Source organism: Typopeltis vanoorti, chromosome 15 (genome assembly GCF_054136105.1).
Source record: "Typopeltis vanoorti isolate ZY-2024b chromosome 15, IOZ_Tvanoo_1.0, whole genome shotgun sequence".
In the NCBI taxonomy this organism is placed as follows: Eukaryota; Metazoa; Arthropoda; class Arachnida; order Uropygi; family Thelyphonidae; genus Typopeltis; species Typopeltis vanoorti.
The window spans coordinates 19,187,938-19,212,342 of NC_143563.1; the positions used below are offsets into that span (position 1 = coordinate 19,187,938).

The window sequence follows — 24,405 nt, forward strand, 5'->3', positions numbered from 1 at the left end:
AATATCCACTTGATTTATATAATTCTTTTATAATTTATTTTTGTTTGGTGTTGTAATACCATTAAAATAAGTTATGAATAATGTCCAACACCTAAGACCGTCAACTAAATACATCACTTGGTCGGTGAATAAATTACATTTTCTTCATTCCTGCTGTATAATCATCGTTTAGTCATTTCTCCTTCAGTTTATGCCTCTATAGTTGAAATCCCTCATAATAATTAACTTAACTTGCATTCATTGTGATACTTTACTAATTCATGTCTTCCGCATCGTTTTATGGTTGCAATTCATCTGCTATCAACAGTACCCTCTTTATCTGTCATATTCTCTCTAATTACCAGAAAATACTATACTTCTCACATTTTCTCAGATCTGTCCCTGTCACTACCTTAACTGCTGTCAGTCAAGTCTCACTAATGCCTTTAACTTTCGTCAAAGTTTCATCACTGCCATCAAAAGAGTTCATTAACAGCCAACTTCTTCACTACTTTTGTCAAGGTTTCATCAAAAACTTCCCTCTTGGTCTTGTTTCTTTTTGGCATTAGTATACATAAATAAACAAGCATCCCTTTATCGCTTCAACAGCATGTTGTACTATTAACTCGTCTTCCATTATGTTTTCTCACTAGCGAGACTAGATTCTGCATTTTTAGGTAATTCTCACACTCATTCACTTTTATTTTTAGTCTAAAGTCCTATAAGAGGTGCTCTCTATGGATGCTTTTGGCTAGCCTTATTGGGCAGGAGGCCTAAGAAATAGTTTCCCAAATCTTGGGCAGTTTAACACAACATAATTAATTAGGTTAGGCTGGTCATAAAGGCTTGAAATGTGGAAAGGCAGCAGGAGTAGATGATATTCGACCAGAAATGCTGAAGTATGGTGGTATAAAAGTCTTACAGTGGCTGCACTGCATAGTTCAAAAAGCCTGGACAGAGGGACGAATTCCCGATGATTGGAGTAGAGCTCTCATAGTACCCATATATAAAAAGGGAAATAAAAGTGAATGTGAGAATTACAGAAGTATTTCCCTACTGAGTGTTCCTGGCAAGATCTATGCAAGTATACTTGAGAAACGGTTGAGAAGAATTGTGGAAGAAAAGCTTGGTGAAGAACAAGCTGGATTCAGGCCAAATAGAGGCTGTCAGGATCAGATCTTCACTTTACGACAAATAGTCGAGAAAGCATGGGAATATAACAAAGATCTGTATTTAAGTTTTGTCGATTTGGAAAAGGCATATGACAAGGTGCCAAGAGAGAAGCTATTCAATACGCTGCAGTTATATGGTGTCAATGGGGCATTATATCAAGCAATACTTAGTCTTTATTTGAGTTGTAAGTCAGCAGTTAGAATTGCAGGAAGTACAGGAAGATGGTTTAATGTTAAATCTGGTGTGAGACAAGGATGTACGTTATCCCCTCTGTTATTCATTATCTATATGGATCACATTATGAAGGAAAGTGGTATTAAACCTGATATCAAAATTGGAGATGTTAATGTCAGCTCTTTGCTTTATGCGGATGATGTTATACTTCTAAATAAATCCACTACAAGTCTGCAAGATTCTCTGACTAAATTGAATAGCTGTTGTAATAGAAATGGTATGAAGGTCAGCAATAAAAAGACAAAGACGATGAAAATAGGCAGAATCATTGAAAATGTCAACTGTGTTGTGAATGGAGAACCTGTGGAACAAGTAAAACATTTCAGCTACTTAGGCACGATTTTTACTGAAGATGGTAAATTAAATAAAGAAATAGACAACAGAATCAGCAAAGCTGGTATGTCAATGGGAAGTCAACTGAATAAATTCATATGGAATAAGAGAGAAATTAGTCGGAACACTAAATTAGCTGTATACAAGACAGTGTTCAAACCAGTTTTAACTTATGGATCTGAGAGCTGGGTCAGAAGTAAAACACTTGACCAAAGACTAGAGACCGCAGATATGAGAGTCCTGAGAAAGATTATAGGCGTGAACAGATGGCATCATCTGTTCACTGTCATATCCTGTACACCCCTTGAGGGTAAATGGCAGGAATTTGATGATGATGGTTTTCGGGCTTAAATAGTCTAATTTCTTCCACTTACTGCTATGTATATTTTTGTGTTATTACAATTTTAATATTTTATTCCCGAAGGCGTCTCCATGACAGAGATGAAATATTGGAACTATTGAACTTGTTTTTTAATTATTTCTCTGTGCTGTATTTATTCCATTAAATTTAATTGAGTGTTAAACTAGCATTTAAGCCTAAACATGTGTTCATAAGTCTACAAACTGCACACCATTATTTCTACACAACCTACACATTGATTCATTTGCAATCATTGCCCTCCTTCTCATCTTTCATAGCATGACAACAGACTTATTATCTTCACTCTCTGTTGCTCTTCTTTTTTGTCTTTTCCACTAACTTTTTCATATCTTCTCTGATACAGTACTTTTCACCTTTCAGATCATTAGCACCAGCCTTACCTTTTTTTTTGCACTTGACAATTTCACTAATATTATTAATTTTTGCATTACATATTCTTACCATAGAATCACTCTCCTTCTCTTTGTCATACACTCTTGTTTCTTACTTTGCATCTCGTTTTTTTATCTTCTCAGCTTTAGTGTTTGTCTGATGTTTCTACAGTAATTTGATAATTATCACAGAAAACAAATACACATTCAACAAACATACAAACTTTATCATTAATAATACCCATCCTCCTGCCTTATTTCCTCTATCTTCTCTGAATATACAGTATTCATTACATTCTATCCCTGTAACTACATCATTCTCTGACAGCCATGTCATGCTGATGCCAATAATGTTTGGCCAAGTCGAGCTATCCAATGCCAAAAACTCCTCGCCTTTATTTCTGATACTTCAAGCATTTGTGTACATGCACTTTGACATCCCCTTGGGCCCACAGTTATCCTTATATAATGTTATTACCTGCCCATTCCAATTCAAAACCTGGGAAATTGCACCCAGCTCTTCACAATCATTCCTTCACTCAGATTTATCAATCCCAGGAGTGGCTATTTCTGCAGTCATTCCTGCACTCTCACTCGTTTCGTTTGTCTCGGGGTGGCCAAACACATACTACTTGTTTGATTTCTTCCTAATATGCTGGCCTGGTTGGCTGAATGGTTAGTGTATCTGCTCTTCAGCCAAAAGGCTGCAGGTTTGACTGCTGTGGGCATGGATGTTTGTGATTGTCTGTGGAAATACCAGTGGTGGTAGTGGTGGGCGGTAGATGGCATTGGTGTAGTTGTGGTTAGTTGTAATTGTTGGATTGAGTGGTGGAGACAAAGTTGTAGAGTAGCTGCCCTCCCTCGATGAGTCTTTGGACTCCCTGGTGTTGGCATGTAATAATAATAATAATAATATCTCTAGTTTCCCTAGTTTTTCACTTCCAAACTACTGACAACACCTAACTCCAAAACCATTTAAGTGCAGTCCATCAGGCATATACAGGTCCTTATATCCATCAAATTCACTCTACACATCTATAAACTGCACATCATTTCTCTTGCACAATCTTCTCATTGCCCCATTCTTCTCAATTCTGTCCTATCATACCGAGGCAGCAGATTCACAATCTTTACTTTCTTACTCTTCATTTTTGCTTCTAACAAGTGTTTCATATCTGCTCTCATTGCATATTTCTCACATACTAATTCTACCTACATTCTAATTACTAAATACTAATTCTTCATACATTCTAAAAGTTAATTTCTGTTCATACAGTCAAAGGCTATAGTCCATAAATGCTAGATGTGTTTATTGAATTCTTTTGTTCTTATTGCCATTCTTGCCACAAGAATTTGACGGTTCCATTGACCAAACATGGAAGTTTGCACACTGTATCTTATGCATTGGCTATATTGAATACACTGGATATGTATCCTGTATATAGGATACATTGCCAGTATATACTCCCACATTATGGACAGTCTAGCACAGAGGTCGCCAATCTGTGGTCCATGGACCACTGATGGTATGCAGGAAAATTTTGGTGGTCTGTGGAGAAATTTGGACACCGACAATTTTCGTCTAGGGGTGCTTTTGTTGTCGGGCCACCGTCGGCCCATCGGCAGCGTGGCTTGCGAACGCTAGTACGCATGTGCCAGGCTTCAGTTGGCACATGCGTACCATCACAACAATCAAACCTCCCATGAATACCAATTCTCATCTGATTGTTTTATTTTGTTGAAGCAAATTGTCGTCTGTCAACACTATACTGGTGTTTATTCCTCACGATACTCTTCTTAGGTAAGCGACCAGTGGTGTTTTTATTTTAACTGTGCACAGTGTGATATCTAATGGCATCGAAGAGCTTGAGTTTTATAACTGTTATTTCTTGTTTGGTTTAAGATTCGAATAAAATAAACCCACAATGAATGAGAAAAGGCAACCAATCATTTTGCATTTCTTTGGTAATACTTCGTGTAACCGTGAGATGATCAATGAATCAGAGCCTCCACAGCCACAGCCCCTCCACCATCAGGAAGGACATTACAACTGGAGGCAGAGAGAAGAAAAAGTTCAAAGTTTCAAGAAAATATGATGGGGACTACTTGAAGTTTGGATTTATTCAAGAACCTCGAAATGAGATGGATCCACGGCCGCTTTGTGTCATGTGTTCTGAGAGTTTATGCAATGTTGCCATGAAACCTTCGAAACTCGCCAGGCACTTGCAGTCAAAATACTCAGATTTAGCTAAGAAGCCAGTTGAATATTTTCAAAGGATGCCTGAAAGTATGAAAAAGCAAATAGGTTCATTAGCAAAAATTACTATTGAAGATAAGTCCCAAGTAAAGGCTTCTTATTTGATAGCACTTCAAATTGTGAAAAGTAAAAAGCCATATACGATTGGAGAAGAATTAATTAAGCTTTGCTTGTTACAAGCCTGTGAAGAGGTTTTGGGGAAACTGGCTGTTCAGAGACTGAAAGTAATTCCTATGTCTGCTAACACTGTGAGGCGCAGAATCGAAGACATGGCCAAAGATATTGAAAATCAAGTGATAGAAATAGTGAAAAATTCAATGTTTTATTCAATTCAAATTTATTCAAAGGCAGCTCTCCTTTATTTTGTGAGATTTGAGTGTCAAGGAGAGCTAAAGGAAGAACTCCTCTGTTCGCTCAACTTGCTGGGTAGAACAAATGGCTCTGAGATTTTCGATGCACTTAATGGTTATTTACTGAGACATGGTATTGAATGGAAGAAATGTGTTGGGATATGCACAGTTGGTGCTGCAAGCATGACTGGACATCTTTCAGGAGTTCTTACAAAATAGAAAGATATTGGACACCCAGACGTGAGCAACTTGCAGAGAAAAGAAAGTCTCCAGAACTGCATGAAGTACTTTCTGATGTAATTAAAATTGTAACTGAAATTTGCCACAAAGCGCTCAATTCTCGAATATTTGATGCACTTTGTGTAGAAATGGGCTCTCAATATACTCATCTCCTTCTTCACGCTGAGGTGAGATGGCTGTCGAGATGCAAAATACTAACCCGATTGTTCGACTTGCACCAAGAGGTCATGTTATTTTTCCATCAACAAAATAAATCGAAATTCCTAGATCTCTTGTGCGACGATGATTGGCTAACTAAGCTTGCTTACCTGGCAGATATTTTTCATCATCATCATCATCATCATCAAATTCCTGCCATGGAACCTCAAGGGATGTACAGGATATGATAGTACTACATGAAAAAAATTACATCATTATTAATTTCCTATCTACAATTTTCCTCCAAATCAGTCTGTTACTTGTCAAGACTCCAACATTATCAGATCTTATATTTCTATCATCTAAGGCACTCAAAGCTAAATTCCACTCATCCTCGTCAAGGCATCATTTTTGGCTCTCCGTAAAAAGTTAATACCCATTGCTGAGAGAAAAAGCCATCAATAGATCTAACAACCTTATCCTTGATATGGTAGTGGTTAAATGTAGAAAAATCCTCGAAACCACAAGGTAAAAGAGGAAGGAAGGAATAAAGTAGATAAGAAGAACAATCTCAACTGCCTACCTCACCATCCTCTCATCACACAGCATCATCTGAGAAACTATGATTCTGCATTTTAATCAAAAAAAAAAAACAGCCACCTTTGACTGTCCATAGGATGTAGTCAGAGGTGGCTAATCTGAAGAATTAGTCACCTTTGACATGTTCTTACTTTATTTGATCTGATCCTATTCAGATTACTTTAGTTTACCATATTATCTTAGTGCCTCAGTTACTGTTTAGGAAAATATTGGATTAAAATACAATATAAAATATTGTATTTTATATTGTATTTTAATAGGGAAAAATTGGCCAAGAGAACATGCAGTTTACAGACAAAATATACTATTGGTAGTGGTGGCGAGTAGTGGATGACATTATGTGTTGATGGTAGTAATGTCATGTAGTTGGAGGATTATGAAAGGAAGATGGTTAGTGTAATGGAGAATGTGCCCTTCCACGATGACTCCTTGGAGGTGTCACATGATCATGTCACATAAATCACGTTTTGAAAACCTTTTTGACATAGTGAAGTGGATTGTTTTGCATTCAATTTTTTTTAATGACTCCCATGATTTTATTTTATTTTATTTATTTAATTTATATTTTTTTATTTATTTTTCATACAGTCCTGGACTTGAGACCAAATATGGAACATTTTCAAACCATTTCAGGCCTCCACTGAGCACCAGACATTAAAGTTCATCTTTAACCTAAAGACAATTGCAAATATCCATGTGGCATTCAGACAGAGCCCCCGTAGCTCAGTCAGTGTAGACAAAGCCCTTTGGTTGGAAAGACCCGGGTTCGATTCCTGTTCAAGATGTGAGGGACCTTTATCTGGTCTCTTTTGATAAAGGTGAGTTAGCCAGTCTCATATGGAAGTAGGAGTTTTTTTGTCCCCCAGATCAGGCAAACCGACACCATGAACACATGGTGTCAGTTTACCTGATCTGGAGGACAAAATTCCAGACTCTGTGACAAGTTGGTTGGGGTTTCCCATAGTCACATGATCATAGCGGACCCTGCACCAAGCGGGATAAAAATGCTATAAAGAGGAAGAAGATGTGGCATTCAGACACGTAGTCTTTTAGTTAGAGAACAAATATATGAATCCATTGGAATTCATATATTTGTGAATCCAATCCATTGGGTACCATTGGATTGGATTCACCACCCCTTGTTTCATTCAACTCACTCCCAGCATCCCCTTTATCATCATATAAAAGCATTGTTCAGAATAGAATAAAATTCAAAATAGTAACAATCCCAACTGCCTACCTCACAATCCATCATCATCAGACTGTGCTTTGCAAATAACAACATCAGTTATTCTATATTTTTATTAATTCTTACTAATGAAAACATAAGAATGAGGAAAATATTTAGCACAAAATGTTTATATATAGCTACTTACCAATTGAAAACCCTTGAATGCGATAATACTTGCACAAAAACTTTAAAATGAAGCAAGGTCTCTTAAGTTCTAGAATGGTTATTCATAAAGTAACATCAAGCTCAGAAGGATTCACCTCAATTGCCCACTTGCTACCTCTTTGCTTTTTACCACTCCTGTAAGTAATCCCAGGGTGCAGTTTCATTTGTATAAAATGAGTGAATATAATGTTATATCATACAATTGTGTATAATCTTTATTTGTGTATTTCATTTATTTATTTTGTATATTAATAGCCCAGCAAGTGTAGAACAACTGAAGAAGCAGAAGATTGATGGATCACAGTTAGACTTTCTTCAAAAACTAAGCAAATTATTGGTAATTTTTTTAAAAAAATTCATTTTTATTTGTTTATTTTTTAACAAATTTCTTTTCGAAATATATTCTTTGGACTTTGTAAATTTCCAAAGCTGTTATTTTACATATCAATTTATTTATTTATTTTTCAGAATGTGGATATAATGCAATGCTATGACATCTTCTGTTCTTATTTGTTATATGAATATCGTGGAACTCAAAGCAGCCTCAAGGTATGTGTGTGTGTTCTACTTATATTTTAATTACTAATCAGTTTGGATTATTATTATTATTATGTGACATCTCCAAGGACTCATCATAGGAGCCCACTCTGCTCCATTCTACTAAACACATCTCGCCATCTCCCCACTGCACAAAACTTCCACTTGGTTAGACTATAATAAACTTCCAACATCTTTCTCTAAATTCAGAGTAATTTATTAATAAGGTGGTGCACCTTTTGGCAACTCGTAAAAGTAAATATGACCTCTCCATTGCTTCTGCCTTAGTATCATCACTTCTGGGTCTGCCTCCCACTGACGATACCTTAATAAAGGTCGAAACCGGTCTGGGTAGTGGCCCTTCCCTTAATGCATAGCATTATACATGTCCGCAAGGAGATGTGCTTTGCATTATGGGAGATACTGAGACAAGGAGTGATGAGAGCTTGGTCCACCATTATTACAAGTTGCCTCAGTCTTGAAGATACTTCAGGCACAAACTTTGTTTGCTTACACTTGAATAAAGGATTAAACTAAATTTATTATAGTCTAACCAAGTGGAAAATAAATTTCCAATTTTTAAGTGAGTCCCCCCCCCCCCCCGACACAAAAGGGGGACTCACTTAAAAAAAAAAAAAGGAGAATAATGCATACAAAATTAAAATTGAAAACAAAATATTCAATGTTTTAATAATTTCTTGGCATTTTTTGATAAATATATTCCTTTTGAAATGAGTTCCTTCTTTTAATTTCTAATTTTTGCACTGTGCTAGAGAAAAGAATGGTATGAATTTAAAAAGCTGACAACACATAAGGTTTTCTCCTTTCTTATTCCATAATTCAAGGAAAAAATATCCCAACTGTCTTTCATATGCTTTTCATCATCTCTTACATTTATTTTTTGATAATATTTCATGCATTATCATTATAAAAATATGAGGTGGGTTCTATTATATAACAAAAGATTGTTTATTAAAACTGCTGATATTTTGACTAGTTACTTTGGCCATTGTTAAAGTGAGACGGCTTTATCTAATGCATTTGATTTATTATAATTAATGAAAAAAAAAGCCTAAAAGATAATATAGCAGATAACTTGAATGAAATTATCAAAATATTTCATACCAAAGCTGACAGTATTGATTAACTTGTTCTTTACCAATAACAGCAGGTTCCAAATACTAGAAGGATCATATCAAATATATAGCAAATCATCTCTAATGTTTACAAAGCATGATAATCTTCTAAACATTTGAGAAAGAGAGGCAATCATTCTGATCCAAATTAGCCTGGTGTAACAGGACTTCAAAACTTTTTTTTGAAGAGATGTTCACATTTAAATACTTCTATGGAGAAGGTGAGCCTTTTGTTTGGTTTCAATACCATGTTGAGCAAGACCAGACTTTTGAGTTTTAAGGTATTTAATGTAATATTCATATTTGCTAATATATTTTCTGCAGAGTAAAGGTTGAAACAGGTCTGGGTAGTGACCCTTCCCCATAATGCATAGCATTATACACATCCTAAAGGATGTATGCTTTGCATTATGGGATACTAAGGCAATTGATGTGAAGTCATTAGCCTCTATATACAAGTAGCCTACCTGTCCAAAGTATGTTAAATTACATTTACATGGAATCTGGTAAAAACCAGCCAGAGATAGAGCCAAAAGTTTGTCTTTTGTACTTGATAAGAAATTAGAAATTTTGTTGATAGGAAAGTATGTGTGCATCAGGTACAAATGCTTCAAGATTCTGTTTATAGATAATGGGAATGCCAAAAATATATAGAAAATACTGCCAGGAATTGCACTATCCTCCTTTTAGAAATTAGAATTTAGTGTCCATTGAATGTGATGAGGGTTGTAGCATTTGATTCCATTAAAGTTTTAATAGTTCATAGTAGAAAACAAAAACTACTAAAAAAACTTTTTAGAAGCTCTTATAAAGGATAAAGAAGAAGAAGAACAAATGTTATGTGCTGTTTTAATTAAGGATGCAACAACTCCCATTCTCTAGGAGGTATTATAAGCAGAACTTAGATGTATCTCTCCAGTAAAGGTAGGTTTCTTATCCACTGACTGACAAAGTACCAGAGTCCAATGTTGCAAGTTTTTTACTTGGGTTAAATAAATTAACAATGCCATGAAAATATATTCTTGGTTTAATCTTTTGTCCAGGTGTAAGCAAACAAAGTTTGCATGTGAAGTATCTTCACAACTGGGCTACTTTTATATAGAGGTTAATGACTTCAAATCAATACTTGGGTTAAATAAATTAACGATGCCATGAAAATATATTCTTGGTTTAATCTTTTGTCCAGGTGTAAGCAAACAAAGTTTGCATGTGAAGTATCTTCACAACTGGGCTACTTTTATATAGAGGTTAATGACTTCAAATCAATTACCTTAATATGCCATAATGCATAATGCAGAATTACAAGATATAGCTGGGATAATGAGCAAAAATCAGTAATAGTGTTTCATCCTTGATAACGAATGGAGCAAGCTGGTTGTGGACATTCAAGTTTTGCCTTCATTTTCATTAAATGGAGATCATAGGCTTCTTATAGCCACTTTTAAGGTGTATGTGGAAGATAAATACGGCAAGAAAAAAAGAGATAGAAAGCTGAAGCTGTGGATATCGAAACAGTTTGAGGTAAATCAAGAATTTGAGTCATGGATTAGATCCAAGGTCCATGAGTTAAATAAAGATAATGTAGATGACAAATAGAAAAAATTTCAAAATGTAATGGTAAGAATGGTGGAAGAGGCGTGCAAAAGAACAGGTGGAAGCAGAAAACAAAAAGAAACATGCTAGTGGAATGAGAGAGTTAAAGAAGCAGTGAAATTAAAAAATAAAGCCTCTCAGAGGTTTATGAAGACTAGATCAAATGATGATAGACTTGTTTGTAATCAGAGAAACAGCTATAAAAAAAAATCATTAAAGAGGAAAATATAAAAAGCTGGGCTGAATTTACACATAAGTTGGACCAAAGACAATGGAACAAAAACTGTTATATGGACTTCTGAAGAATAGAAGAAATGAGGAACTAAGTGTTTTAATAAATAGGGATGGAAATCTTGTGACCACTGGAAGAGAGAGAGATTAGTATGATGTGGTAACATTATTTTAGGATCTGTTACATAAAGAGGAAAGCCATAGTGAAATGAACTGGAATGAATACAGTGGTAAGAGAGATAATAAGGAAGTAAGTCTGGAAGAAGTTGAAGAAGCATTAAGGATGATCAAGACTGGAAAATCCCCTGGGATAGATGGTTTGCCTGTTGAACTGATCAGACAAGGTTGAAATGGTTAGGTAACATCTTTAGACTGATCTGGAAAAAGAAAGTGATTCCTGATGATTGGACCAAGGGGCTTATTGTTCCAATATACAAAGGAGGCTCAAGAAGAGAGTGTAGTAATTATAGAGGAATAACATTATTGTGACACTGCAAAGATTTATGAAAGAATAATGTCAAGTATAAGACATAAATAGAGGAATGTTTAAGAGAAGAGCAGTTTGGTTTTAGAAGAGGCTGTTGATTTGATTTTTTGCTGTAAGAGAGATGATGGAAAGACACTAGGAATTCAGAAATGCCTGTTTATGGCATTTCTTGCTTTTGGAAGCCTTTGATTGGGTTCAGTGAGAAAAAAGTATGGGAAAGTTTGGAAAAGATCTGCATAGAAAAAGAAGAAATTGTCATGATAAAGAGTATGCATGTTAAGTCTAAGAGGTGTTTGAAGACTAAATTTGGTAATTTTTAATGGTTTATACTTACAAATCGACTGTAACAAGAAAGTGTGTTATCTCCATTGCTGTTCATTGTGGTGATGAATAGTGTTCTAAATATGGCTGATGACCAGAAAGGAGAAACAGTGTATTTGCAGTTAATATGATGATTTGAGAACATTTAGAAGAATTACAGAAGAAAGTGGTCAAAATGGAATAGTGTGACACACCACAATGGATTACATATTAATAGTAGGAAGAGTGAGAGCATGGTTTTAAGTCATAGTGGAAATGTAAACATTAATGGTGTTAGACTCAATGGGCAAGATTTGAAGAGTAGTGAACACTTCAAGTATCTGGGAAGTATACTTCCTAGTGATGGAAGTTTAGACCAAGAGATAATAAGGAGGATTTCACTAGGTCAAACTTTGTTTTTAACAGTGTAAATAGCCTACTTTAGGATATAGTGAGGTCCCACTTAAATGCAAGCTTTTGATTAATACGAGTTACTTTTTTGCCTATTTTGACTTATGCAGCAGTGACATGGAGAAAGAAAGAGAAGCTAAAAAAAAAGAGACATGTATAGATTATAAGCAATGGAAATGAATGTTTTAAGGACAGTGCTGGCAAAAACAAGGAAAGGCAGAATATGAAATGTGGGTAGTATGAATAATTTGGGACTAAAAATTGTTGCCGAAATACTTAACTCACTTGAATTAGTTTGGACATGTAATGAGAAGGAACTTAGAAAGAATACCAAAAAGAATGTATGAAATGAAATTTGAGGGGAAGAGACTAAAAGAAAGACCATGGAAAAGGTGTGGAGACCAGAAACGTAAACTGGCACAGTGTTCATGAAGGAAGAATTTGGGAAGATAGAAAGAAATGGAGAGATTTTATTTGCCTGACCTGATAGTTTCTTTCGGAACAGTTGTTGCTAAAGAAGAGATATTTTGATATTTGAGACTACTGAAAGCTATTTACTTTCTTTTTAAAACTTTTGTATATATTTTTCCTCTCATATGTGATCACTTTCTGTTTCACATCCCTGTATAATTTTATATTCTGAAGTAACCTGAAAATATCACATTGTCATCATTATCATCAAATTACTGTTGTGTACCTTCAAGAGGTGTGCAGGGTACTTTGATAGTATACCACATGGTTGACTTTACATTATTACTAACTTCCTATTAACAATTTGCTTCCAAATTAATCTGTTATTTGTCGAGTTTATATTACAGATTTTATATTTTCATTATCCTAAGGTACTTCTACCTGTATCAATCAACCTAAATCTTGATCATCCTCTGGTTCTTGTCCCTGCTTTTCTTATATCTAACATTTTTCCCCCCTTTTCCTCTCCCATTCTCTTTAACTGACTATACTGCCTTCAATTAGTTACTCACATATTGAATACTAACGATGTCAAGTTCATTTCTAATATTTAATTTTTAATATGATTTTTGTCTTTGTTACTCTGTTACATTTCCTTTTCTTTCTTTCTTTCTTAGTACTCTCATGGCCATGGTTTTCTAGTCTTTGATCAACTGTTTTATTTTTGATTCAGCTGTCAGAAATAAATCCAAAGAAGCTAAAATTGGTTTGAACACTGTCTTATATTTAGCTAAGTTAGTTTAGTGTTTTATGTAATTTCTTTTTTTATTCCATATAAGTTTATTCAGCTGGATCCCCAGCATTAGTTTAGCCAATTTTACTACCTATTTCCAAATTTATTTTCTACCGTCTTCACTAAAATTTTTGCCAAAATAAGGGGAATATTTTTTCTATGGGTTCTCCATTGAGAATGCAGTTGTTGTTTTCCATAGTTTTGCATATTCTCATAGTTCTTTCCTCAGTATTAGAAATGTTTTCAGAAAATTTAGTGAAAAGAGCAAAGTTAATGATAAGAAACTGCTTGGTTTCTCTTCAGAAGATGGTTTGGTCATTACTAACATATGGTATTTGCAATCAACAACCATTGACAATAACATAGTCAATAGTTTTTCTTATTTCTTATATGCATTTGCCATTAAATTTATGCATAGCTTTATGATGGAATATGGTGTTAGTAATGACCAAACCATTCCACAAACAGAAAAAAAAAAGCAAACCTTTGCTTTTTTTTTTCAAAATTTTCTGAAAACATTTTATACATATAGGACTCATTTCCTATTCTGCAATTTCCCATCTTCCTAAAAAGAACTAGTGTTTCATTTTTCGTTATGTTTAGCTGCTGCCTTCCTTAATGACTCAGATTTCTTACTTCTTGCCTACTAGCATCTTCTGTGGAACCACAGTCACTAAGTCTCATTGTTTACTTTCCCATTTTGACATTTGCTTACATCACAACTTGAAGTTGCCTACTATTTAACACTTTTCTTTGTGTTGAGCAGTATTCTCTCTAAAGTGGGTGAAGCCTTTCAGTAACATCATTGACTATCCTGTTTCCATGACCTGGTTATATTCTTGCTGTCTTGCTTGTAGTTGTCTCACTAACCCTTGCTTTGAAAATGTCACAAAAGAAAATGTAATAGTTTGCAAGTTTTTCAAAGAGGGAGAAAGAATTCTGTTCATTAACCAGATAGTGGGTAAAGATAAACAAATTTTCATTTATTCAGAAAAAAGTGATGTATGCAGTAATTGTTATTATTACTATTATTATTGAGCCTCTGTAGCTCAGTCGGTATTGACAAAGCCCGTTGGTCGGAAAGACCTGGGTTCGATTCCCATCAGTGATGTGAGGAACCTTTATCTTGTCTTTATCTTTATGTAGACCTTTATCCTTATCTTTATATAGACTGGCTAACTCACCTTTCGATGAAAGGTGAGTTAGTTGGTCTCATATGGAGGTGGGGTTTTTTTTCACCTGGAAACTTGGGTTTTTCATCCCCCAGAACAGGCAAACCAGTTCCGTGAACACGTGCATCTACAGACGTAGGATACTCCTGTAATAGGATTGATCAACCTATTCAGTGGGATTTCCGGTTTCAAATTGTCATAGGCCACGAATCCTAATATGTAACCGTAACAGGCCACTAGGCGTAATACATAAAGGAAGAAGAAGATTATTATTATTGTACAGTCACCTCCATGGAGTCTGAAGACTCATTGCAGGAGACCCGAACTATCCACACAATCTGTCAATCCACACAGAGCACCAACAACTGACTCTGCCAACCCATTTCATTCATTCACAACTCCCCAAGTGAAAAATCTAGTCCTCACACCCCAACTAATCACTCTTTTACTCAAATTCCAGGGATGACCTCATTCTGTCCCCTCTAGTCAAGTGCTGACACATTTCCCCTGCATCAATCCTATAAAACCCTTTAAGCAACTTAAATGTTTGTATCATATTCCCTCTTTTTCTCCTATCAACCAACTTCTGCAATCCACACACACACACCTTCAGTCTATCCCCATAGGGAACATTCCACAGACCACTCAACATCTTAGTCTCTCGCCTCAATCTTCAAAGCTGTTCTAAAGCAAAAGCTGTAGGTGATGGTAAAAAGTGGAATGAGTGCAGATTAGACTGTAAATTGACATTCTTGAATTAGAAAGTTATCTAGATTCTGTTATTAAATGAAACATAAAAAAGGCAGAATTTTACAGTTGCTTACACAAGATTATGAGATGAAGATAGAATTACAGAATGCAGTAAAACTAATGCTATTAAAAATTCTAATCGATAATGTTTTATATATATAAATCAAGTTTTATATATATTTGTCAGTAATGAGCATTTTTTTTTCCACTTTTACTAGTTAATGCTGAGTACTGAGAGATATGTCCAAGCAATTCTTGTGGAAGTGAGTTAATATTTTTTATTTATTTGGAAATATATTTGATCTAATGCATTGTTTCATATCACCTAATTTTTAAATATGTGCAGTCCTAATTTGTCTGTAATCATTCTTCAGTTAGTAAGTGGGTAACTAATTTAGTAATACAATCAGTGTTCTTCAGTACTACAAATAGATTTTAGATTTCTTACCAAGAGTCACATATATTATTTTCAACCATAATCATGAAAAATCAATACTTTAATAAGTAAATATTTCTTCACAATCAAACTCATAAATCACCACATGTTAGAATTCTGTATTTTACATCAGGATCGACAACCTTTTAAGACTTATGGACCACATTCAACTTTCATTTTTAATAATCAGGCTGCAAGCGTTTAATTAAGAGAAAATAGTGAGTGAAAAAAATACTTAAGTTATCAATCTTTATTATATCAATCTTAAAAACCACAGAAATATTTCAAGTACGAGATATGAAACATGCATGAAAAAGAGCTTTAAATTTCAGCTGCTCAAATAAATTGGCACCGATTTCTTCTACTCGCCTTGTACAAGTCCTGGTAGATAAACTAATATCCTGAAATAATATATTATTTTCTGGCCATATTCGTTCAATTACAGCTAATAAAAAATCGTTTAATAAATTTTGAATCTGCATAAGGCTTTCCTTCTTTCATAACCAGTTCCACAATGACATAACTAGTACGAACAACCGATTCGTTATGAATACTTTGCCTCTTAAATATATTTTGCTGAGCAGTCAAAGAAGCTTGTAATTTATAAATTTAATTTTTTCTAAGTACACAGTTCAAATCCTTGTGTTGGCTTTCATGTTCATTCTCGTAATGATGCCTGATGTTATATTCTTTCACAACAGCAACACTTTTATGACAAAGAAGACAAAGGGACTTACCCACATTTTCAATAAAGAAGTACTTGCTGTTCCATTCATCATTAAACCTTCTTCCTTCATCTGCAATTTTACATTTTCTTGAACCCAATTTTGAAATTATTTTTAACAAATATATCATCATCAAATTCCTGATATATACCCTTCAAGGGATGTACAGGATATGATAGTACTACATGAAAAATTTACATCATTACTAACTTCCTATCACAATTTTCCTCCAAAGCAGTCTGTTACCTGTCAAGACTCCAACATTATCAGATCTTATATTTCTATCTTCTGAGGTACTTTTTACTGTATCAGTCTTTTTCCTGCCAGCCCTGGCAGAGAACGCTTGTTTTGCTAATCTTTCCTCTTCCATTCTGTTTAAGTGACCATACCACCTAAGATTAGCTCTGCTAATGCATTCCTGGATGCTGACAATGTCAAGTCCTTTCCTAATATCCTCATTTATTATGATATTGCCATTGATGCTATCTGTTCATGCCCCTAATCTTTCTCAGGACTCTCATATCTGCAGTCTCTAGTCTTTGGTCAAGTGTTTTACTTCTGACCCAGCTCTCAGATCCATAAGTTAAAATTGGTTTGAACACTGTCTTGTATACAACTAATTTAGTGTTTTGGCTAATTTCTCTCTTGTTCCATGTAAATTTATTCAGTTGACTTCCTACCATACCAGCCTTGTTGATTCTGTTGTCTATTTCCATATTTAAATTACCATCTTCACTAAAATCATGCCGAAGTAGTTGAAATGTTTCACTTGTTCTGTAGGTTCTCCATTCACAATGCAGTTAATATTTTCAATGCTTCTGCCTGTTTTCATTGTCTTTGTCTTGTTATTGCTGATTTTCATACCATATCTATCACAACAGTTATTCAATGTAGTCAGGGAATCTTGCAGACTTGTAGTGGATTTATTTAGAAGTATAACATCATCCGCATAAAGCAAAGAGTCGAGATTAACATCTCCAATTTGATATCCAGTTTAATGCCACTTTCCTTCATAATGTGATCCATATAGATAATGAATAACATTACCACAGGGGATAATGTACATCCTTGTCTGACACTGGATTTAACATTAAACCATCTTCCTGTACTTCCTTTCAATTCTAACTGCTGACTTACAACTCAAATAAAGACTAAGTATTGCTTGATATAATGCCCCATTGACACCATATAACGGTAGCATTTTGAATAGCTTCTCTCTTGGCACCTTGTCATATGCCTTTTCCTAATCTACAAAACTTAAATACAGATCTTTGTTATGTTCGCATGATTTCTCAAATATTTGTTGTAAGTTGAAAATCTAATCCTGACAGCCTCTATTTGGCCTGAATCCTGCTTGTTCTTCACTAAGCTTCTCTTCCACAATCCTTCTCAACCGTTTCTCAAGTATACTTGCATATATGAGGGCTGTTCGATAAGTCCGTGCAAAGTCTAAGAAATGGTGCCACTAGTATGTATCGAGGTTAATTTTAGTTGCTGGCAACTGTTGGAGAATCGCACACTAAGTTTCAGTCAGATAGATCTAGTACTCTGTGTTTGGCGTTCATTTGAATCGATCAAGTATCGTGATATGTGAAAAATGGATGAGAAAGAATTGCGTGTAGTGATTAAATATTACTCTTTGAAAGGCAAAACGGCTCAGGAAACCAAAGTTAAGCTTGATAAACATTATGGTGAGTCTGCACCTTTGATTAGAATGGTTTATAAGTGGTTTAGTAACTTTCGAAGTGACCATAAAAGCACAAGTGATGCTGAACGTTCTGGATGCCCTGTTGAGGTCAATACTCCTGAAATTATTGAAAAAAATCCATGATATTGTGATGGTGGGTGAAATTGCTAAGGCTGTGGGCATCTCAAATAACCGCATACATAATATTTTACATGAACATTTACATATGAGAAAACTATCTGCAAGATGTGTGCTGTGTTTGCTCACACTGGATCAAAAACGTCAACTTGTGAACTGTTGCAGAATTGTTCGATTGACGCTACGAAGTCCTTTCGCATCCGCTCCCTACTCTCCAGATTTGGCTCCCTTGGACTAGTATCTGTTTCCAAACATGAAAAAATGGCTGGCAGGAAAGAGATTTTCATTAAATTATGAGGTGATTGCTGAAACAACTGCCTAATTTGAAGAGTTGGACAAATCATACTATATGGAAAGGATCAAAAAACTCTAGCATCATTGGACCAAGTGTATAGACCTCAAAGGAGACTATGTTGAAAAATAAAAAATTATGTTTTCTTCAATTTTGCATGGACTATCGAACAGCCATCATATTTTACCAGGAACATTCAGTAGAGAAATATCTTTGTAATTTTCACATTCAGTTTTATTTCCCTTTGTATATATGGATACTATGAGAACTTGACTATAATCATCTGGAATTCGTCCCTCTGTCCAGTGCCTTCTGAACTATGCAGTGCAGCCACTGAAAGACTTTTATACCTTTATACTTGAGCATTTCTGGTCGAATATCATCTACTCCTGCCTTTCCACATTTCAGGTTTTTCATGGCTTTTTCTACTTCAAGTATTATGGATATGTATTCCTGACTGCATGCCTGGTCAGTGTTTTTTACTACTGTGTCATCACTGCTTGTTTTGTTTAGCAATTTTTTGAAGTAATTACTCCATTCATCAAGAATATCTTTTTCACCAGTTTTTATGTCACCTTTATCATCTCTAATTTCTTTAACAGCATTCTTTCCTCCATTTCTGAGCTTTTTCAACAGCCTCCAGAATATTTTGCCAGCTTCTTGATATTTATTTTTTATGTTCTTACCAAAGTTTTCCCATGACTTTTGTTTAGCTAGTTTTACACAGTTTTTAGCTTTCTTACATTTGTCTCTGTATTCTCTAAGAGCACAAGCTGACTTATTTGCCAGGAACTTTTGATATGCTTTCTTCTTTTCCTTCACTGCCTCTTTAACTTCCTGTGTCCACCATGGAGTTCTAATTTTTCTATCCTTGCAGACAACTTCACCACATGCCTCTCTAGCTGAATCAATCAGGGTTTTCTTCAAGGCTTGCCACTGAATCTCCAAGGTTTGGTTCCTGTTCTCAAACTCTTTCATTTTTCCTTCAATAATCTTTATGTATTTTAGTCTAGAGTTCACATCTGAGAGCTGCTCAACTTTTATTCGCTTTAAAACTTTCTTACATGTCATTCTTTTCAATATGAAATTCAATTTTATATTGCTCAAGACTAAATGGTAATCACTTCCAATTTCAAATCCTCTGTACACTCTGGTGTCCTACACCAGGCAGAAAAACATCACTATCAACAGTAACATAGTCAATGAGACTTTTCTTATTCCCTGCCTCTTCTCTCCATGTGAATTTGTGTACATTTTTATGTTGGAACATTATGTTAGTAATAACCAGTCTGTAAAAGGGTGGGGGGTCTGTTTGTTTGTTTATAGTTACTGTTATTGTAAACTTTAATCTTTAATCTGCTGCGCCTTTGTAATATCTTATTTATTCTCTTTCTTTGCTAGTGTCATATTCTATCTTATGTCTCCTTAGTGATTTACTCTTTCACACTAAATTAATTCCACCTTCTGCACTTCCTGTCGTATGCCTAAGAGTACTGGAAAATTTATTTATTTAGACTGCACCACCAGTATTCATTTCTCAGCATAATACTCGGTAATACAACATCTTTGGGTATCTTTTTTCCAGGCAACCTGCTTAAATCCCATTATGGAGATTTCCTTTGTAGAGAAATTGCAGGAGAATCTATGTTTCTATAAAAAGTCGGTTCCAAGTACTACCTTTGCCGTAGTTCTAGAGGTTTCCGGGAGAATTAATAACTCTGGTGAAACGGTCAACTCAAAACCAGGCAACCACATGTCTACTTGTAGTTTCTCTGAGGCGTAAATGGTGCGGTTTGCAATTCCATTCAACACAACAGGTCTTCTCAGCATAGTGATACAGTCGGGTACTTGGGATATCAATTTCCTGAATAAAGATCCGGTAATCACCGAAACTTGGGAACCAGTGTCTAGTAAAACTTTGCACTGTAGCCCTCTTATTTTTCCATGTATTACTGTCATAGATCCTTCATGTTGATTCCTAAGACTTCTTTGCTCTCCGTGTGTGATGGTGGCGAGTTGTTACCATATTAGATTCAAATCGCATATTTCTATCGGAGTTCCTTCTATTGTTAAAGCAATGTCTGGCAATGTGCCCAAATTTGTTGCACTGGTACCACTGAGTTGCGTCTCTCCTGTTTTTCCCTTTCAGTATATTCTCATTCAGGGCCCAAATTTTCCTGGTAGGTTTTTGCCTTGAACTCCCCTAACTGGTTTAGAATAGAGTCAAGTTTTTCCATCAAGGGTTGTTGCAGTTTCTCTATCTCCTTTTTTGATTATATAGTGTAGTTCCTTCATGTCAATGGATTCAGCAATAGTCAGTCTGTTGTGGTCTATGTTATTTATTTCTGTGACCATCTCTTCCTCCCTCCCTTCTGTTGGTCCCTAGTTTTTTCTTTAGGATTATCTGGATTTTTCTCTCTTTTAACCTAACTTTTTGGATCTAACTCCTTTTTTATTGCATGAATCTGACTTATGTTACTTGTGTGATGCAAATTCACCTAGCCTTTCTTTTTTTTCTTTTATTGCCAGGTAGCATTCTTTCAAATTATTTATCTTCTTTTTGTATGCTGTCTCTCTGAATTCCTCCTTTACTCCTAACCTGAATTGGTTAAAGACTGCCCAATCAAGATGGCTCCTTTCATCACTCAAAACGCTCAAGCTATTAGCTAAAGTTAGCAACCTATTATAGCAATCTGTGATAGATTCTTTCTTCTCCTGTGTGCACTTTTGTAGCCTCCACAGGTTCGGACCTACACTTCTAACCTTGGAAAATTGTGATATCAGGGTATCCTTGAATTTATTGTATTCCAAAGTGTCTCTCAGTATGGGAGAGGAATACAAAAAATTCTTGGCCTTGCCAATCAATTTATTCCGTAATATGATTAGAAACTGGAAGTTCTACCAGTTGCCGATGTTCCTTAACTCCTCTACTAACTTGAAGAACAACACATCATCGTGGTCCTCTCCAGAGAATTGTGGGATGATGAGGTGAGGATTAATTGTTCTGAAAAATTCCCTGTCCCCCATCATGTTACTGCTGGTGGCTTCTGAATTAAAAATAATCGTGATTTAAAACTTTTCTTACAGTATATATATATATATATATATACACACACACACACACTTTCTGGTTATATTTAGTTGAACCTGATCTTTTTACAAAACTGTTTCAATCCGAAATACTTGTGATATATTTATTTTGGATTTATCCTACCGGCTGTGGCATTGTAAAAGGGGGCAGTCTGTTTGTTTGTTTATAGTTGCTGTTATTGTAATCTTTAATCTTCTGCGCCTTTGTAATATCTTATTTATTCTGTCTTTGCTAGTTTCTTATTCTATCTTATGTCTCCTTAGTGATTTACTCTTTCGCACAAAATTAATTCCACCTTCCACACTTCCTGTCGTAGGCCTAAGTATTCTTTTCTCGGAATGATACTCAGTAATACGGCTGGCAGATCTCTTTCTCTCTCTCTCTAGCATAAATTCCTTCAAATCAAATAGCATAAACAGTCGTGGTCCACACGCACTTAAACTTTGCTTCTAATACCTTATTTGTTTCCTGCTCTCAGGTCCAAGTTTATTTAGAAACAGTGCATTGTAAATCAAAAGATCACGCAGCACTCTTTTGACATAAAATAAAACACATTTTATTTACACTAAGACAAAAGTACATCAATTATACGATAGGGAGGTTAAAGTTTAGTGTTAAAGCTTCCCTTTGCAATTCTTAACAAACTATATAGCATAAATATTCATTCACTTCTCTGCTCACTGAATAAATATTCTATTCTATTCATAAAGAATTTAATTTGCTATACCAAGTTATTACACAAGTGTATTCCAATTATTAACAATCCAAAAAACTTCCTCATAGACACTGCTTATTCCTAGTACCGTATATTTTATCAGTCCATCTAAATTATCTCTCCTAGATTACATAAAAGAAATATAGAACATATAAAAGGAACAGACTCACATAAGCTCTGTCATCTGTGTCGCACACTCATTTCAAGGTTTTGCTCTAGAGTTCTTAAACCTTTCTTCCGTCTCAGGCCTTGCATTCTTCTCCAGGTGCTGATGTCCACTCCTCGGCTGATAGCTTCCAGCAACCTTCCACAGCAACGTCCTAGATCGAGAAAGCCTCAGGTGGACCGGTGTCTTTCTCTTCTCTGCCTCTCCCCGATTTCTGGCGTGCCCTAGCCATATAGTTGTGTCCTCTATTTTCGACTGCCAATTTTCGATGTTCTCGCCTATGCCTTTTATCTCTCCTTCTTCGGGACCGTGTATGAAGGGCTGAAACCTCCGAAGAATTTGGCGCGACTCCTTGATCTACTACTAAAACCGACCATTTCTTTCTTCTCCTAGTGCACTTCTAAAATCCGATTTGTTGGACAGCGGAACCTTGTCTGATCTGTGCCGACGCTTTTAACAATGAACTTGACGGTTGGTATACACAGCTTGTAAACAAAGGTTGCCTATGTGCTTAGTTAGAACAATAACATACAGTTTCCAGTGACACAGCATTTACTCTTGTTGTTACTAATTTTAGACATTCTTTGTTTACTACATTTGAGCAGGTTAATTTCCCAATGGATTATATACATTCTTTAGACAAAGGTGATTTTTACAACACAATCTTTTGAGATGCAACCTCTGTAAAAGATGATATAAAGCGCTTGTAAAATTCCAAGCTATCGAATTTTACAAGTCCATGTCCTGAGCAGAAATCCTACAGGTATTTGCAATTATTATTAGCTTTGCTCTTTTCTCCAAATTTTCCCAAAATATTTTTGTATGTCTCACAATCATTTCCTACTCTGCTATTCAGATCCTCAACAAGGACCAACTTTTCCTTTTTCATTGTGTCAGTTGCTTTCTCTAAAGCCTTAAAATATTCCTCCACTTTTACCTTAGTAGAACCTTCTGTGGGACCATAGTCACAAATAAGTTTCATTGTCCAGTTCCCCATTCTGATATTTGCTTACATCACTTTTCTTGAGACTGCCTTCCATTCAAGAAGATTGGCCTCATATTTAGTGTTGAATACTATGACTGCTCCTTCTTTCCTTGATTATCATTGCCTGAATATAATATTTGTATCTATTACACAGAAAGATCTCACCAGTTTATGCCTTTTTTGTTTCAATCACCCCTATTAGGTCGATCTGGTACTTATCCAGTTTCTCAGCTAGCTCCATTTCTTTGCCATTCAAGCTTCTTATGTTGATAGTACCGATCTTGAACTCTGGTGATGCTGAGTTGGGGTGGGTTTTAGGATTTGTTCCAGTAGCTGACTTTTCGCTGTTTGCCCTGGTTCCATGGCAAAAACAACGTGGACTTTGTTTAACCGGACGCCGCCCCAGCCAGCATGAAATTCTGTCATGTTGTACCAACATTTTATGTTTTTGTTTAAGCCAATAAGAATACAGTTTGGTCGGCTAAATCCAAATTGCCAGCCCATCCTTGTTTGTTCAGTATACAGGTAGATACCTAACAGGGTGCACCACGAGAAGGTGAGGATTGGGCATTAGGTCAGAAGCCCTGGTCGGTTCTCTGCATTCCTTTAAAAGCTATGTGGAGGTCTCCTCTCAGTTATATAGCTTTGACTATTAAGCACTCCAACAAATATATATCCTCTGAAAAGAATAGTTGATGTTATTGAATTGTATTAAATGATAGACCAAGGAACACGACCTCAAATGTGCGCCAAAATCTTGGTTGTCGTTGGATGAAGTCACCTTTTTTTATTCCCACTCATGATGACTCACACCATTGACTCACGCCAAGTTGCATGGCAATATAACGAAGTATAGGTATAAAATTATTTTTAATTTGTTATTCATATTATAAAAT

General features: G+C 35.4%; 1 protein-coding gene across 1 annotated transcript in view; it reads left to right on the plus strand.

The window, feature by feature from the left end:
* Positions 1 to 24,405, plus strand: part of LOC150098437 (nucleoporin NUP188-like) — a 197,558-nt gene that overhangs the window by 38,759 nt on the left and 134,394 nt on the right. Inside the window, exons 4-6 of the mRNA XM_090405211.1 lie at positions 7,709 to 7,790; positions 7,922 to 8,002; positions 15,493 to 15,537. Coding sequence (XP_090261337.1) covers positions 7,709 to 7,790; positions 7,922 to 8,002; positions 15,493 to 15,537 — 208 coding nt within the window. The remainder of the gene's footprint in view (positions 1 to 7,708; positions 7,791 to 7,921; positions 8,003 to 15,492; positions 15,538 to 24,405) is intronic.